The 18677-nt window shown below is 39.9% G+C and overlaps 2 protein-coding genes across 3 annotated transcripts in view; one reads left to right on the top strand and one right to left on the bottom strand.

Moving 5' to 3' along the window:
• The window catches only part of FBXL13 (F-box and leucine rich repeat protein 13), a 210685-nt gene that overhangs the window by 62084 nt on the left and 129924 nt on the right, over nucleotides 1–18677 (bottom strand). The window contains exons 12-14 of the mRNA XM_019451264.2: nucleotides 17794–17923; nucleotides 721–819; nucleotides 71–188 (exon numbers count right to left, since the gene is read on the bottom strand). Coding sequence (XP_019306809.1) covers nucleotides 71–188; nucleotides 721–819; nucleotides 17794–17923 — 347 coding nt within the window. The remainder of the gene's footprint in view (nucleotides 1–70; nucleotides 189–720; nucleotides 820–17793; nucleotides 17924–18677) is intronic.
• Nucleotides 14484–18677, top strand: part of LRRC17 (leucine rich repeat containing 17) — a 117321-nt gene continuing 113127 nt past the window's right edge. The window contains exon 1 of one of the 2 annotated variants that reach the window (XR_002080479.2): nucleotides 14484–17853. The gene's annotated coding sequence lies outside the window, so the exon portion shown is untranslated. The remainder of the gene's footprint in view (nucleotides 17854–18677) is intronic. The other variant, XM_019451262.2, reaches the window with a different exon arrangement.

The following is an 18677-nucleotide window of genomic DNA, read 5'->3' as shown; positions in this document are numbered from 1 at the left end:
TATTGTATTTGTAATGCCACAAGAGTAAAAGTAAACATTAATGCTGAACCCCATTTTTAATATCACAGACCTTCAAATCGGATCTTTCTGAGGTTACACGTAGAAAGAGCTTTAAAAGCACAATCAGAGATATGTGGAGCGCCAATGAAAACTATTGATGTAATACAAGGGCACCTTTCAACTAAAGCCTTTAGAAGAAGAAAAGATGATAAAATTTACCACAGTGTATAGAACAAGCTTAGCAAAGTAATGAGGTTGTTTTTCTCCATACTTTCAGAAGCAGACATATTAACCATTACATTTTCCTAATTTCAAAGACAATGGGACTTTTATTCAATATATTTTAGTACATTCACATTTGAGTACTGCAGAGGAATCAGAATTAAATCATGTTACAAAGGTATGGGAAAACATGAGAAAATGAAATGCTGACAAAAAAATCACTACATTTAGAAGTCTGACATATAGCACTAAAGTCAACATTTATGCTTAGGCTATAGTATCTTTGAAACAAAAATATTCCAATTGTGAAACAAAGTGTATTAGGGCATGTATAGATTCAAATGTTCAACTGTATGTGCGTGTATAAATTTTAAGATGATTTTCTTGCTCTAAAAACAGCTAACTTGAAAATCCCACTCATATTTCTCAACAATTCAGGCCACTAGAAAATGTGTGCATTAATTGGGACTGAGAAGAAAATACTTTGCAACTACCTACTTTTATACAGTTGTCCGTCAGAGTTGGCATGTCGTTGATGGTCAGATGCATAATTCCAGTGCAGCTGTTTGCAATGTTCCTGAAGCCTTGGACTGAAATCTGAATCGTACAAAGTAGGTGAAAATGATGGTAGAACTCATTAGCATGACAGCTAATAAAACCCGAATGAAGTCGTAAGCAAAGGTATGTCATGATGTTGCTACCATATTTTAAAATTGGAACCATAAAATATGACAGACATAAGAGGTAAAGAATCTAGTCTTGATTTCTTTACTATTTAATTTCTTATATGTATATTATGCAATGATCATCACAATAGGTCTAGTTAACTTATTGTTTAATTGTTTTATTGAGGCAAAATTCACATAACGTAAAATTAATCACTTAAATGGGCCCTTAACCATTCATGATCTTATGCAACCACAACCTCTATATGGTTCCAAAATATTTTTATCACCCTAAAAGGAAACTGAATCTATTAAGCAGTTGCTCCTTATACTCCCCTTCTCCTAGCCCCCAGCAATCATTAATCTGGGTTCTGTCTCTGTGGATTTACCTCTTCTAAATATTTCACAGAAGTAGAATCATATAGTATATGGCCTTTTGTGTCTTCTCTCTTTCACTTAGCGTAATGTTTTTGAGGTTCATCCATGGTGTAGCATGTATCAGTACCTTATTCATTTTTATGGCTGAATAATATTCTATTGAATGAATATACGGCATTTTGTTCATCCATTCACCTATTGATGGATATTTGAGCTGTTTCCATCTTTTGGATATTTTGAACAGTGCTGCTATGAACATATATATGCATCTATTTGTTTGAGTACCAGTTTTCAATTGTTTTGGGTATATATGTAGGAGTGGAATTCCTGGACCCTATGGTAATTCTATGTTTAACTGTTTTAAGGAACCACCAAAATGTTTTTTACAGTGATTGCACCATTTTACGTTCCAACCAGCAATCTAATAGTGTTCCCACTTCTCCACATCTTTGCCAACATTATTTTTCATTTTCCCATGTTTTTCTTTTTTTTAAGTTTTTATTTATTTATTTTGAGAGAGAGAGTGCACAAGTTAGGGAGGGGCAGAGAGAGAGAATCCCAAGCAGACTCTGGGCTGTCAGTGCAGAGCTGACATGGGGCTTGAACTCACAAACCTGTGAGATCATGACCTGAGCCAAAATCAAGAGTCAGATGCTCAACGAACTGAGCCACGCAGGCACAATGCATGGCCACATTTTTATCCATATCAGCATCTTTGAGATTATCTACCCTATCTGGCACCACTAAGTGCCTGAACGAGGCATAACTAAAAAGAAAGCTTTAAGATTTTATTGTTGCTTCACATTGCTAAGTTAAAACAGAAACTCTCAAGCCCTTAAAGTTCTGATCCAAAATACTTAATAAAGGAATTTCAGTTTCTTAAAGTTAAATAACTAAATTAGGAGGGGAAACATTCCATTTCTAAATGCATGTGAATGAGTATTATTTAACTTGTGTAGCTGTGTGAGAAAGTGTTTTCAGCCCTGTTAGAGTTCTCATAAAGTGAATGTGATTGTACCATGTTATGGAAGTCACAGCTCATAAGTGACTCCTCACATGTGATGACATATTACAAAATGCCTGGAGGTGGGAACAGCAGAAGAGACAGGTTATCATAAAGATCTTGGACTTCTCTTATAGACTGAGGTAGCCTCCAGGAGATGAGGAAACAAAGTATCAGGTTCCTTGATCAGTTTTCTCCAGATTACAAATTGACAGAACAAGAACACAGATGTTCAAACTCTTAATCCAATGTTCCTTCTGATGAACATTCTTCAACAATAACATCCATTTCAACTGTCCCACCCCACATGCCGTAGTTCTTTAGACCTAGCTGCTCCAGCCAGAAAGACATCTTACTTCTCCAGTACTCAGTGGACCTCTCTGTTCTTTGTCTGACCTTGTACCTCCCTTTGCCTCTTTCTCTTTTCATCTATTCAAGCCTTAACTATGTCTCAAGTTCCAATGACTCCAGCTACTTTCCTTCTCTTTCCCTTACAAGCCTAAAACTCTTTATTTTAGCCATAACTCTTTCCTATAACCTGCATGTCTTAATTCCCCCAAGGAGATGATCTTACACTCTTTTTTAACTTCTTACTGTGTTGGACAACTATCTGTGGCTAAATGAATTAAATTTAGGAGTAAGACAAATAACGTCTGGGAAAGAGTACAGAATTTGGCTACAGAAAAAACCAAAAACATTTCCAAGTCGAAGGTAAAGCACAAAAGTGAAAGGAAAGCAGTGGGAGCACTGGACTTGGATGAAGTGGCAAGGTCACCCCTGGGATGAATAGGAAAAGGTAAGGAGGGAGGGAAAGCTAATGGAAGACCCATAAGGCAAGAGTGAGATATTTTGTATTGTAGTGTCATGGATTCTTGAATAAGTTTCCATAAGTATTCCCAGAGAAAGGTCCAGGGGAGATGAATAAACATTAAAAATCTGGAGATCAGAGGAGGGAAGAATGTTGGGCTTAGAATCAGCAGAGCTGGGTTGGAATCTGGCTCTGTTTCTTTGTCACTTGTAACACAAGGCAACTCAACCTCTCTGACACCTAGTCTTCCCATCTGTAAAGTGGGGATTATCATATGGGTATATTATTAATAATTCTAATTAATATTGATATAATAATGGTAATTGATAATGTAATGGTTCATTAATTATAATTATTAATAACATCTGTTTTAGGAGATACTTGGGAAAACAAAATGGGGTAATGTGTATGTAAAAGTGGTCAGTTAGCACAATGTCTGGCATGAAATACTGGATACCAGTTTTCTTATTAGTGTTCTTCTGGGTGCATTGTGTTCCCACAGAGAAGTACAGATTTGTGACCTAGAGATAGAAGAGCTTGAGAGATCATTCTAGTGCATCCCTCACATTGCAAAAATAAAGAAATAGTATTCAGAGAAGTAGTGTGATTTGAGAACAGGTTCTTTATCTGTTCTTCATGTCCCCAGTGTCCCCAGTGCTGGACAGTGTCAGACAGAGTGAGTGCTCCATAAGTGCTGAATGAATGAATGAATGGTCTTGAGTCACATCATCTATGGCAGAGCGAAGGCTAGAGGCCACCTCTCCCCATCTGACCCACAATTCCAGGGATGGGAATAGTTGGGTTTTTTTAATATGAAATTTATTGTCAAATTGGTTTCCATACAACACCCAGTGCTCATCCCAACAGGTGCCCTCCTCAGTGCCCATCACCCACCCTCCCCTCCCTCCCACCCCCCATCAACCCTCAGTTTATTCTCAGTTTTTAAGAGTCTCTTATGGGAATAAGTTGTTTTTTACAACACTTCTAAATTTCTCTCCTTTCTCTCAGCCCTGGTCTATTACCCTAGCACTATTATTTCCAATAATGGCTTCCCCTAAAACACAAGATAAAAAAAATTAAAAAATTAAAAAAACCTTTTCTCTCTCGCTGTCTTGGAAACATATTTATGACAAGATTTTCTGAACAAGGGAAAAAATTATAGCAGTAATCAGCCACAGCTGAGTGATTCCTTGCAGCACAGCCAAACGCTTGGTGCTATCAACCAATAAGACTGTGTCCAGAAAAGGGGTGGGGGAAACCTCTAAGAAGAGCTTTTTAGTTTTGTCCTGGCATGAAATGCTTAGTTCTCTACACAGTTTATTTTAGAATGTCCAAAAAGATGCTTGGCTAATACTTTATGACTCAAATATTCTCGCCACAGTCTTTTAGGCCAACCAACTATTAACTTGTCCTTTCTCTTCACTGAAATAATGGGAATATAAGCCTGAGAGTAACAATCCCTCTCGAAGGGGAAAAAAAGTATTTTACCATGTTAAAACACCAGGCTTTGCCACAGCTGATACATGTGTATCGTGTGTTTAATATTCTTACAAAACTCGGGATCTAATCTCACTGTGTTTCCTTGCGAGGTGATTTGGACTTCAGTTTTGATACCAAGTGGAGCCCTGCCACCCTGCTCTTTGCTGTCAAACCCCCGTTGGTTAGGAAATTGGGGGAGCTGGCCACACCAATGCCATCATAATCGCAAGTCCCAGCAGACAGCTACTGCTGCTAATGGGGGCAGAGAAGCTTTGGTGATCATAGGAAATCCTCTCCAGCTGCCTCTGGGTGGGTCTGAACCCATGAGCAGGACAGGACAGAGCTGTCTGAGGAGGAAATGAGTTGTCAGTAAGCCACACGAAATGAAGACCAAAGCGTTGAGCACCAAGAACTAGCTCACATCCCGCTTTGCTGCTGCAAGGTGGTAAAAAGAAGGAAGGAACTTATCTCAGGGAGAATAACATATTACTAAGCTTCCACTTTCCACTTCTTTAAAACACTGAACCAGTTAGCTCAGCAACACAGAAAGGAGATGTATGTAGGGCCAGAGCCTCTATGACAGCTAGAAATATCCATCTTAGGTAGACATTGCCCAAGTTGTGTTCCTGTACCATTTCCAGCTGTTTCTCTCATTTGAACAACACTGTAACCCATGACTAATGGGTAATGTAATGACTTTAGTCATATCCATATATCCTTCATGACCTCCTGGTGACCTCAGAGAAGCCTGGCTTAGCAAGTAGAATGAATTGTTGGAGAGAAAGACAAAGATTTTTCCCCAAAACATGCAACACTTTGTTTTATTCCATTCAAATGTGCCACAAACTTCTAAAATAGCAACAGTTCCCAGAGTCTGTGCTAAAAGGGCTTGACAGGCTTTCATATATTGTGTCCTCTGTGATGACAAGAAGAGAGGCCTCGTTATAACTGCTTAGATGATGCTTTACTTTCCAGTCTATATATTCTTCATGGCTACCCCCTCCTCTACGTTTGCTAATGTACTTCTCCTAGGTAGCCCTCCCTGACCACTTCAGGTAGAACTGTTTCTTCCTCTTGGATCTCAGAGCACCAAACAGTATAGCCTTAAGTTTGAATTTTGTATCCTCTCCCTTGTATAATAATTATGTGTACACATGTTTACCATTCCTGCCCAGGAACACAGACAGAATTTTCTCCACCATGCCCTTCACAGTACCACACAAGTGCTTGGCACTGAGTATGATACTACAACTGTTTGTTAGTAGACCAAGTCATTGTTGAATAAACTGTTGTAGAATGTAAATGAGAATTAATAGTTCTAAGGTGGGGGAAGGGTAATAATCAATACGGTCATTTGTTAAAGATTGCTGTATTTATCTAAAAACATTGAAATGCCAAACATAAAAAAGAAAGTTTCATTTTCCAACGTGAGTGGGGAATTAGAATACAAGATTAGTGAAGCCTCCAGATGCCAGGAAGGCAAGCATTGCAACTCCGTGCACTCACTGCACAATGACTGTGAGCTGTGACCTGCCGAAGTAGGCTTGACCCTTCTTACACTTCATCATTCTTGTTTAGCGTACACCATCTTCTTCTTTTCCTCACCCAATGGCCAAATTGTTCACAGCTCCTCCTGTACGATAAATGGAGCTTCATCTCCCTTTTAACCAAGAGAATCACAACCATAATACTTTTTATTACAACACAATGATCCACAGAGCTACTTGATTTGTCTAGACTTATTGAGCTAGATGGTGGCTTTATAGCTACCATTGTAACCATAGGCTTCACTGGGGGCCCAAGACCCAAGTAGAGTTTTGTGAAGAGTTGATGAAATTCTGTATGTAAGTCACATCCTAAGAGAGGGAGCAGAGAAGAAACTGAAAGAAGGATGGTTTTTCAGAAAGCCCTAAAGTTTTTCCAAACCTTTTTTAGGAGTGCGAAACATGATCTTAGTCCCCTAAGACTCATCATTTTGTCATCTGATTCTTCAAGATCTAAAAATTGTTGCCAGATGTTTCATTTGTTACTGCTTAATGTAATAAACATCCTTACACATTTTGCCTACAAAGAGATTGCATTAAGCTATGGATGTTAGCAGTAGATGTTTGTTATATTTATTTTTTATTTTCAATATGGCTAGCATAAAGTTATATTCAAACTCGTAACAACCATTTAAATTTAGATGAGCCCTATCTACAAGATATGTAAAATGATTTTCCTGTTCAACACAGTTCAAAGTATAATTCAGAAAGGTCATAAAGCATTCCTTTAACAGGGAAACTGAGACACAAGACCTGACTGAGAAAAGCAGAAATTGCACTGTGGTTTTTCTGATTCATGACTGATTTTCCACTAGAACCCCTTCATATTAATGACATTTAAGACCACAAAATATTTTTTTCAAATAGAAAAAAGTGCAACTTTTTTTTTCTTTTTTACTGTTTGCAGTATATAGCACTTCACAGTTTTACAAATGATAGTCTAGTTGTATAGAGCATGGTATTCAGAATTAGTTGGATCAAGGTTATCATTTTGGCCCGGACACTTTTTGTGTGGCCTTAGGCAAGTTACTTTATCTTAGCACCATTTTCAATAGTGTGTGGGGCCAGTTTATACCAGTTTGCAAGTGCAAGTTGTTAAATTTGTAGGAACTCTGCAAGCCTATTGTTAAAGACAGTTATATTAAAAATTAAGTCATATAAACTTAAAATTAAAATTAAATAAGTTCTATTAACAAAGGTAGTGAATATTCCAACTCATCAACTCCTAATTATTTTATTACATGTTACCATTTCCTATGCTCTTGAGGATATTTGTGTGTATTGGATATATACAGCGACAGCATTACATAACAGTTACATAACATTACATAACTCTTCAGTGACTTCTCATTGGCAAGTTGAAATAGGTCATGGTGAGAGTATTTACACCATGGAAATCAGCAACCATTGCAAATCAGGGCTTTCTCTGCTTCCTGCCAGTTGTTAAATGTTTACCAGCACATGATTTTTCAGTTTTCACATCTCTAAAATGGGACTAATGATACCTACCTCATACAGTTATGTATAAAGATTAAATCAGATAATAAATGTAAAACACTTACCTCAACACCTAGCACCAAGTTGGTACCCAAACAAATGACAGCAATTATTATCACCATCCATTAAAATACAGAATAAGGGAAAATGGAATCAAACAAATGTAAATGAATCATAATTTTGAATTAACTGTTGACAATTCATTTTGGTACATAGTCTGCTTATTCATAACTGGTTTAGCTGGTCACACAACTCTTACTGTTCCAATTGCCCCTTATTGGTAACCTAGCAAATCTGTACCTCCACTCTCAGCTCTGTGCCAAGGACCAGACTTATACACAGAAACACAAAATTCTCAAGCTGAAAAGGATCTCAGAGATCATCCAGCCCAAACTAGCCATTCTACAGATAAAGGAACTGAGGCAGAAAAGCTAAGTAACCATTCAGAGTTGCACAAGAGGGTAGTGGCACAGCAAGGACTAGATCCCAGGTGTCCCAAGTCTAGCTTGGGGCTCCTTTCACCATCCCACTGCCTTCTGCTGCAGGAGAGAGAGAAAGAAAGAGAAATCCCTTTCCACTCTTACTTTGCTTATGCAATCTCCCTTCCATTTGGCCAGTACATTCATTCCTGGACATGCCTCTGTGTCTTTCTCCCACCTCCACCACAATCCCCAGAGGTGAACAAGTAAAACCTTCCATGATCTTTGCCTTTCTAGAAGGGGAGTCTGTAATTTATGTAGCCTAGAGAGAACTGAAATGACCTTGGAATCTTCCTGTTTGCAGTTTGCACAGCCTACCTTTAAGATCCATGGGTCCCAAAGAGACGTAACAGTACAAGAACTACTGATAAACCATTATTATTGTGTTGAGTCATTTGAACATTTCTGGGATGCTGTCCCTTTTCATTTTTGTTGACTTGGGTGTAGTGACTAAAAAATAATTGATGAAAAAGTACTTTCACTGTAGTATTTCATATTTTCCTAAGCTCTTTTCTTCCCCTAAATCTAAAGCAATGTGAAATTCCCCCCTTACCAAGAAAAGACTATCAGACTTTGCTCTGGCAAGTTGCTAACTTCTCAGCTTCCTAACAGACTTCTTGAGCTTCCACCTGAAGCATCTGGCTGGCCACACCCTGAAATTGGCTGCCACTTATTTCGTTCATTCATTCACTTGTTCATGAAACGTTGATCAAAGTCCTACTCCTACTACATGCAAGGTACTTACTGTATTATGTGCTGAGGATAACAAATACACAGATAAATAAGGCACCATCCTGGCCATCAAGGAGGCCATGATGGGGAGGACAGCAGACAAAAAAGCAAACCACTGAATATGTAGAGAATGCTTAGTGAAAGTACAATAATAAAAGAACAAACAGGAAGGATCATAACCTAGCTTGAGTTGGGGGAAAAGGAGGGGGTCAGTGAGAACTTCCTAGAGAAAGAAGGTTGTGATTGAACAAAGCCTCAAAGGATGCATAAAAACTAATCTGGTGAATGGGAGAAAGGGACAATATGAGGATCACTCTAGATGCTGGGTTGAGAGTAGACTTGTAGGAGGCAGAAGTGAAAGCAGAGAGACCAATTAGGAGGTCGTCATAATCAGTGCCAAAATGGCCAGTGCCAGACACCCCAAGGCAAGAGCTCATGTGTTGAAAGAACAGCAAGGAAACCAGTGTGCCCAGAACAGACTTGGTAAGTGGCAGACCAGTAGGAATTAATGCCAGAAGGGCAGTTGGGGGAGAAGACAGATTACATAGGGTCTTGAAGTTCCTTCCAAGGTTTTTCTTTTAATGAGTGGGTAGGATGCCTCACCAGGTGTTTGAGAAAAGGAAGGACATTGACTTGGAAAGAGGGTACAAGGTGAGCCTAATAAAACAACTGAGGCTGGAAGTGAAGAACAGGGGAGGCACAGAGGCAAAAGCTTCTATTGCAAGCTCTCTTATTCTCTTGTTTAACTCTCATATCTGAAAATATAAATCTGAATCTTGGCCTTCACCTGGCTCTGTCTCTCACTCTGTTCAGAGTTGTTGGTTTCTGGGCATTTGGGTTTCAGCCTGAGATTGGCTACAACCCTAGCCTTCCTTCCCAGCATAGCTGTCGTTGTTCTGTGCTTGGCTTCCTACACAGTGTCATAACCCATGGCTACATGCATTTGGGGATACATAAATCAGTAGGAGAAGTGGCCACCCAAAGTTAATATCAACAGGAGAATCCTTGGACTTACAAACAGACAAAGGATAAAGGGAAAGCATAACCAGCAATCACTGCCCTCCTCATAGGGACTTTCTCATGTAAAACTAGAAAAGCTTTGTCTTCTCCATTAAAATTTTTCATCCTACCCATATTTTCTATTTTGAGATTTTCAAAGAAACAAGAACTTTTGGAGAGTACTGAAATTAACAGGGAGTGATGTAGATATCTTAAGAGCATTTTAGCTGATACCTTTTTATCTACTCATTCATCATGGGAGCATGTGAGGAAAGTCTCAAAGGAGGGGAGGAAGTTAGCCATACAGATAGCTGCAGAAGGAGTATTCCAGGCAAGGAAAATGGCCAGTGTCCAGTAGCAAATACCCTGAGGCAAGAGCTCATGTGTTGAAACAACAGCAAGGAAACCAGTGTGACTAGAATAGACTTGGTAAGTGGGAGAGCAGTAGGAATTAATGCCTGAAGGGCAGTTGGGGGAGAAGACAGATTACATAGGGTCTTAAAAGTCCTTCCAAGATGTCTCTTTTATTGAATGAATAGGATGCCTTGCCAGGTATTTGAGAAGAGGAAGGACATTGACTTGGGTTTGAAAAACCACACTCTAGATACTGGGTGAGGGGCGCCTGGGTTGCTCAGTCGGTTGGGTGTCTGACTTCAGCTCAGGTCACGATCTCGCAGTCCGTGAGTTCGAGCCCCGCGTCGGGCTCTGGGCTGATGGCTCAGAGCCTGGAGCCTGCTTCCGATTCTGTGTCTCCCTCTCTCTCTGACCCTCCCCCGTTCATGCTCTGTCTCTCTCTGTCTCAAAAATAAATAAACGTTAAAAAAAAAATTTAAATAGATACTGGGTGAAAGAAGACTTGCAGGGGGGCAGGAGTGAAAGCAGAGACACCAATTAGGAGGTCATCACAATAACGCAAGCAAGAGAGGATGGTGACCTGGGCTGGGGTGACAGCTGTGGAGGGAGCAAGGAGTGGTCCGATCCTAGGTGGTTCTGAAGTAACAGTCACTGGACTTCCTGACAGAGTGCATGTGGGGGTGAGAGAGAAGAGTCCAAGATAACACACTAGTTTGCTGGGTCTGCTTTAACAGAGCACCACAAACTCAGGGCTTAAACAACAGAAATGTGTTGTCCTACAGTTCTGGAGACTAAAATTTCAAGATCAAGGTGTCCACAGGGTTGGTTCCTTCTGAGGTTGCTGCCTTTAATATGAGGGAAGGATATGGTCCAGGTCTCTCCTCGTGGCTTGCAGATGGATATCTTCATGTTAACATGGCACTCTCTTGTATGCAGGTGTCTGTGTCTAAATGTCCCCTTTTTATCAAGGACATCATTCATATTGGATTAGGGCCAATCTTCATGATTTCATCTTAGCTAATTACATCTGGAACAACCCTATTTCCAAATAAGGAGGTTCTAGAGAAAACCGTATTTTTAAACCCCTCTTCTTCATTTCTCTTAGTGAAAGTGGTCACCAAGGTTCTAAATGCTTGTTAAATATATTTGAAAAGAGGGAAGTTTAATGACATCTACTTGATGTGGAAGTGAACGTAAGATGATTTAAACAGTTATTGCTAATTTCTGAGAGGGGAAGAATACTTATCAGCATAGAAATCCATTCCTGGTTTGAATGTTGCTCTCCTACATCTCTTATAGTGCACTTTACTAACAGTGCTGCTGTGAAAATAAATTATGTGACTAAATACAGGGAGTGAGTATGGAGAGCCACGGCATCAGCTTTCTCAGAGAAATCGTATCTATGTGAGGTTTCTAAATCATGAAACTGTCGTTAGGATTGACATGTCCAATTAAGGAAACTAACAGTATTAACAACAACCAAACATACATATACTTCATAACCCAGACATTCAACTTCCGTGTGTATAGAGCAGAAATATCTGCCTGGGTGGCTCAGTCGGTTGAGTGTCCGACTTCGGCTCAGGTCATGATCTTGCGGTTTGTGTGTTTGAGCCCTGCGTCGGGCTCTGTGCTGACAGCTTGGAGCCTGGAGCCTGCTTAAGAGTCTGTGTCTCTCCATCTCTTGGACCCTCCCCTGCTCATGCTCTGTGTCTCTCTGTCTCTCAGTAATAAATAAATGTTAAAAAAAAAATTATAAAGAAAAAATATCTGCTGTCTTCATCAAAGGATAAGTACATGAATGTTAAGAGAATCACAAATCAGCCTAGACTTACACTCTCCAGGCCCTGCAACCTCAGGAAAAACAGAATTTATTTTTCCCAGTGTTGAATACTTAGAAGGATTCTGAATGGTTCTGGTAGGGTCATGCCTCTCTCCTGGAAAAATCACAGCCACTGCAGATGGAACTTAGGATTGTCCAGGCCAGGGTCAAATGACCCAGTGGCCATTGGAAAACCCTAATGATTACTAAGCATTTACTCTGTGATGCCACTGTTCTAAGCATGTTATATGTATCAGATCATTTCACTTACACAACACATTTATGAGGTAGATCCTAGTACTTTCCCCATTTCATAGATATTGAAGCTGAGAACCCTCAGGTAACCTGCCACAGTCCCATAACTAGTAAATGATAAATTCAGGATTAAAAAGCAAGTGCTCCGGAACCCATGCTCCCAATGACTACCATGTATTGCTCTCAAGGCGTCAAGAGTGACACAGCTCTGCAAAGTCACAGGGAAAGAAGAGGAGTGGTTCCTGAAGCAAAGTACCAGGTGCAGAGGAAAACTACCAATGTTTCATGCAATAGCTCATCAGTTTCATTTATCTAACTAAACATCAATCCAAATATTCAATAAACATCTGATAAATGTCTGCTGTGAGTTAGGTCACACACCATTCTTTAGAGCAGAGCACAAGATGGACCCATTCGTTGCCACCAGTTGTCTCCCTGACCATAGATAATAAAGGAGCATAGGAAAGGGTACTTTTCTTTACACAATAAAACTATTTTGTCTCTAAAAAGTCTCCCCAAATTGTGTTTAAACATAGTTTTAAAAATATTGTGGTACTTGGGGGGTTTTGGTTTTGGTTTTTAATGTTTATTTTATTTTATTAAAAAAATTTTTTTTAATGTTTATTTTTGAGAGACAGCATGAATGGGAGAGGGCAGAGAGAGAGAGGGAGACTCAGAATCGGAAGCAGGCTCCAGGCTCTAAGCTGTCAGCACAGAGCCCGACGCGGGGCTTGAACCCACACCCCGTGAGATCATGACCTGAGCCAAAATCGGACGCTCAGCTTACTGAGCCACCCAGGCGCCCCTATGTTTATTTTATTTTTGAGATAGAGAGAGAGACAGACACAGAGACAGAGTGTGAGAGGGGGAGGGGCAGAGAGAGAGTGAGACCCAGAAGCTGGAGCAGGCTCTGTGCTGACAGGAGAGAGCCCGGCGTGGGGCTTGAACTCACAAACCGTGAGATCATGACCTGAGCCAAGGTCAGACGCCTAACTGACTGAGCCACCACCCAGGTACCCCTAAAAAGTTGTTTTACGGCATAAACTTAAATTTTATATTATAACTGAGTAAATAATAAATATAGAAGCAGACGTATTAAATTTGTTCAACTGATTCGACCAGAATTTTTTGTTAAATGAATGTAGATTGGTTTTCTTGTTCTTCTTCTTCTGAAAATACTATAAAGAATATGTTGCACTCAGGCTCTGAAAGAAAACTTTTAATTAATTTGAAAAATATTTTAACAATGGCAGCTGGTTGGACTAAGAATCCTTGTTATTAGGAGCGCCTGGGTGGCTCAGTCGGTTGAGCGACCGACTTCAGCTCAGATCATGATCTCACAGCTCATGAGTTCAAGCCCCACGTTGGGCTATGTGCTGACAGCACAGAGCCTGGAGCCTGCTTCAGATTCTGTATCTCCCTCTCTCTCTGCCCCTAACCCACATGCATTCTTTCTCTGTCTCTCTCAAAAGTAAACACTTAAAAAAAAAAAAAAAAGAATCCTTGTTATTCAACAAATATTTATTAAGTGCCTGGGTATGATTTAACCTTACAAGTGATCAGAGAAATACAAATTAAAAATATAAAATATCATATTTGATGTCAAATTGGCTAAAGTTTTTTTTTAGATAATACTCTTATGAAGATATCAAACATTATTTTACATTTGGCAATTCACACATTGGCAAACTTTGTAGAGCATAGATGGCCTTAAAAATAACTATATGCTCTGACCGTTTCACTTCTAAAAATTCATACCAAAACGTTGCATAGACTTATGGAAATATATGGCTATGAGAATTTTCCTCACAGGTTACTGATGATAGCAAAAAATGGTAGGTTATAGGGGCGCCTGGGTGGCTGGTTGAGCGTCCGACTTCGGCTCGGGTCATGATCTTGCGGTCCCTGAGTTCGAGCCCTGCGTCGGGCTCTGTGCTGACAGCTCGGAGCCTGAAGACTGTTTCGGATTCTGTGTCTCCCTCTCTCTCTGACCCTCCCCCATTCATGCTCTGTCTCTCTCTGTCTCAAAAATAAATAAACGTTAAAAAAACTTTTTAAAAATGGTAGGTTATAAATATAACACAATACAGTATAATATAATATATAGTTAAATAAAATAAGATATTTATGGAATATTAAATAAAAGATATGTGTACTATCTAATCCACTTTAGTTTAAAAGAAGTATAGCTGTGCATAGAAAAAGAGCAGAAAGCCTTACCCTTATTATTTCTGGGTGGCGAATTTTCAGATAATTTCAATTTTTGCTCATTTCTCATATTTTTGTGTTTAACATGTAAAAAGAAAAAAAAGCAAAGGTTTTTAAAAAGTGAAAAAATAAAATTCAAAGTGACAAGTATATTGTTAGAAAGTTGCAATGTATGGTGTAAGAGCTCACTGGAACAGCTTTATCCTGATTTAGGGCCAAGTGAGCAGAGATTTTTCGAGAAGAAACTGAACAGAGGCGTCCCCTCAGTCACATTAAAGATGAGGACACACAAGTGTATATGCAAGTGCTGATATTTGTTAGGAAATCAGTCGCATTACTTACTGCACCTATAGTGTTTATCTAATCCCAAAAGCATTCAGAGTATTTCTAAAACATGTGTAATCGATTTTCACTTTTCTTTGCAGTTCTCCATTATCCATTTATGTATTTTTTCCAACAACTATGGTTAAAATACTTCCACAGTATTGTATAAATCCATCTTTCCTTTTTGGGCGGCAGCCACGACTGCATTAAAGTTTAGCCCTTAACAGACTTCACTTACGTTAACCCAGAGCTCCTTAAAGACAGGGATGCTGTTTTATTCATCATGCGTGTCCAGCATGCAGCAGGCACAGATAACACCAGCGAAAAGCAGGTAGGTGTGAGCTTCTATTCTCAAGTCTTTTGTTTTATTAGGACCTTTTTTCTTTGGCAGATATACTAACACATGACTTCATAGTGCAAAATTCTTGTAAAAAGAAAATAGATTTTAGTTTCCAAGCAGAGAACCTGGGAAATCTGTGAATCATCGATTTTCCTGCTTTGAAACCATTTTTGTGCCACCCAGTCAATACAAGTAGGCCTGGGAGAGTGAAACTGTCCTCACACCCAGAGCTGGGGAGGCAGACAGAACCTCCCCACAGAATTTAACACATCCCTCGGAAGCAGTAACATCCAAGCTTTCCTCATTCTTTCTGAAGCTAGAGCAGCAGCTCTATCTGCTCATAGGAGATCTGTGCTTACTAATGAGCCCATTTCTTACTCTCAGTGAACCTGAAGGGGTTCGGTTTCAAATGGCACAATTTCCAGTGACTGAAACAGTGTCTGACACCTGGAGTTAAATCTCCGTTGAATTATAAAATAAACAAATGAAAGCGAAAGACAGATGAACAAAAGAAATTAACGTTGCTTTGCATAGCACTGTGAAATACTAACTTCACTGTGGATTGAGATGTACAAATTAAGGGCCAGTCGGGGAAAAGTATCTATTCTTTATACATTCAGACCAAACTTAAATACCCACCAAGGACAGGCAGGCCATGCAGTTAATTGGTAGGTGTGCGTGTGTGGACGTTACCGAGTGGAGGAGAAGCCAGCACACGCCATTTCAAGGGGACGAGGCTGACTCAGTTCCAGCCCTTTGTTGCCATATGGCGATGTTGGCCCAACTTTGTTAGTTTTTCCAGTTTTTTAAGAGAAGCTTGGAGTCTAGATTTCTTTATGAAAACTCCAGAATTTAAAATGTTGGCTCAAAATTTAAAAGTAGATAAACTGTATCTGTGAGTTCTGCATGTATATCTGGCTAGAGTAGAGGCACATTGATTGGGAACCTCTCATTTTGACTTTACTGTGTCTGAGAATATTTATCCTTAGGGACATGTGCATGTGTGTTCATGTGTTTGTGTACGAACTGTATGTTGTCGCCATTACCTTGTGGAAACTGAGAAGAAGCAGGTAAGTCACACTGTGGGGAGGGTTTTTAAGGACTTGGTTAGCTGGTGGAAAATAGTGGAGGATGTATCTTTAGAGGGGAGAGCAATCAATAGGATGCGTACACCCATATCGAAAGTAGACACCTACCCTCCCAGAGAGACTGGAAGATACACGTGCTACTACCCTTAATGATTATGTATCAAAGGATGGCTCCCAGGTCCTTGAGGGAGGCGTTCCTGGGTTGTAACACTGGCAAGAAGCTTTTAAAGAAGTTTCTATCTATCTCAAGGAGAGCAAAGAAAGAATGACCAGTTTCAAGTTTTCTAAAAGAAATGCTCTAAGAAAAGGGAGGTCAGGGACCTAGAGTCAGGAAGAAGCCGGTCTGAGGTCGAGGGAAGCTGGAGGGAATGGTAAGTCCGTCTCTTCTTGATGTTTAGCAAGCTACACACCAGTAGGTCAGAAATAAATGTAAATTCTAGATGTTTCAACTCTAGCTCACAGCCCTCCCCTCCTTGCCCCCACATCCTCCCTACTGCCTAGTGTACCAGGGCACCATGGGATGCCAGTGATGGTGACTAAGTTCTATCCATTTAAGCACTTGGAGGAGAAGCCCATTGTATGCCTAAATGCCCTCCAGGGGACTCTGCCTGCCTATGTAGGTACCAACAGGTGCTTACAACTGCCCCAGTACCCTGTGCTTTCACCAGCTGGGCAACCTTGGGAGCCTAGCCTCTGCATTCCTAAATGGGCACAATAAATACCAACTACACAGCATTTGTAGTGAATCTGGTCTATGTGAGGCACTCAATATGGTGCCCGGCATATAGTAACAACTCAATAAACAGTAACTATCAAGGTTTCAGCCAGTTCTCATCTGTGCAATTGTATTATTTCTGTAGAAGGAGGAACATACATTAACAAAATACCTAGAGAGGTGAAAGAAAAGAAGTTAAAAGAATAATGACTTAAATCTGCCAAAATCAAGAAGAAACTACCAGTGAGGCAGTAACTGTTCGCAAAGTGCCATGACCTTCCCTCCTCAACTCCACCGATTTTCTACCCAATTTTCCTTTACCTTATTCCCTCAAACTAAAGTATTTCCCTATGTACATCTCAAATCTCCATGTTATTTAGCCCAAGGATACAATGCAGTTTTAGAAATTACAACCTTTGTTGTATTTCCTTTCTTACATTTAGAACTCGCAGCATTTGACCCAATACCCATTTATTTTTTGAAAGCCCGTGTGGGAGCTAATTGACTTTCCAGGAAGTTCTTTGCCAATCCTCCCCCAAAAAGGTTTCTCCTGTGTTTGTATCTGGTAGCAATTCTACAGTTTTCAACGTTTGGAACTCTGGTATTATAATTGTGCTTGAAGTATCTACACAGAAATGGTCTGTTTCATCATCCCCTGAGCTCGGCCTGTGTGTGGATGTGACATTCCAGTGGAAGAAAGCCAAGAGCCTATAGTAGCGATCCTGGGGAAAATTTAAGCAGCTGTGGCTGTGTAATTCAAAACCTCTGAAAAGTGTGCTGCAGTCCGTGCACAGCATTAGTATAACATGAGGGCTGGATGTAGCCCGTCCTCCGGAGGACTTCCTTGCCCGCTGCAGGAAAGAGAAGATTGAAAGACAAACCTGGGTGCAGCCGGAAAGGTCCAAATAGATGAGCTTGTGGCATCCATCCCCTAAATTCAGGTACCGTAATCCTTTGTCTGTGAACTTTTTGCAGTAAGCCAAGCTGAGATTCTGTAAGTTGTGGAAGTGCCTGAAAAGACAGGACGAGAAAAGAGAGGAAGGAAGGGGATTAAACTTGAGTCGTTTTCCACATCTTTCTTCAGCCACTATGACAAAGAGAAGTAAAACTCTAAATTAATCTTTTCTCCTTGCAGATATTCAACAGTTGGACTTCATTGTTAATTCTCTTCCTGTTATGTAAAGGAGATTGTAGTAGTATGTCAGATAATGCATAATTACATTTTAGATGAAAATAAAGATTTACCTCGATTTTTAAGAAAGCTAGTTGGGATAAAGCTTTGGGGGTGGGGGAGATTTGTGCATTCATATTGTTTGGACGTTAGTTTGTGTTCAAAACCAAAGTTACAGAGTTTGCATTATTGTTGCATTTAGGTTTTATCTTTGGAGCACCAAAACAATGTGCAAAATGTCTAGAAGGACAAACCCTTTGTAAACATTTAAATGGTGATTAACTGTTACATGACAGTGAGGACTGGGGACAGAAAGGAGGCAAAGTTAAACATAAGAGGCTCTTAAAATGGACATGATTAGCAAACGATTTGAAATAGACATTTGAATATGCATGATTTCATAAGAAACAGTTTCATATTTATAGTTAAAGAAAGACTAATTGATAGAGCTTAAAAATGGGTTAAAAAGAACAGTCTGCAAATGAGTTGGGCAACACATGAGGGGAATAAACACTACATCAGAGGCTATCTGTCTCACTGGAGTTCAAACAGATTAAATGTGGCATTACCACCATGACCAAAATGATCGCTTCC

This window comes from Panthera pardus, unplaced genomic scaffold (genome assembly GCF_024362965.1).
Source record: "Panthera pardus isolate Hobbes unplaced genomic scaffold, ASM2436296v1 HiC_scaffold_8, whole genome shotgun sequence".
NCBI lineage: Eukaryota > Metazoa > Chordata > Mammalia > Carnivora > Felidae > Panthera > Panthera pardus.
Note: the sequence above shows the minus strand (reverse complement) of the source record. Positions and strands in the feature narration are given on the sequence as shown.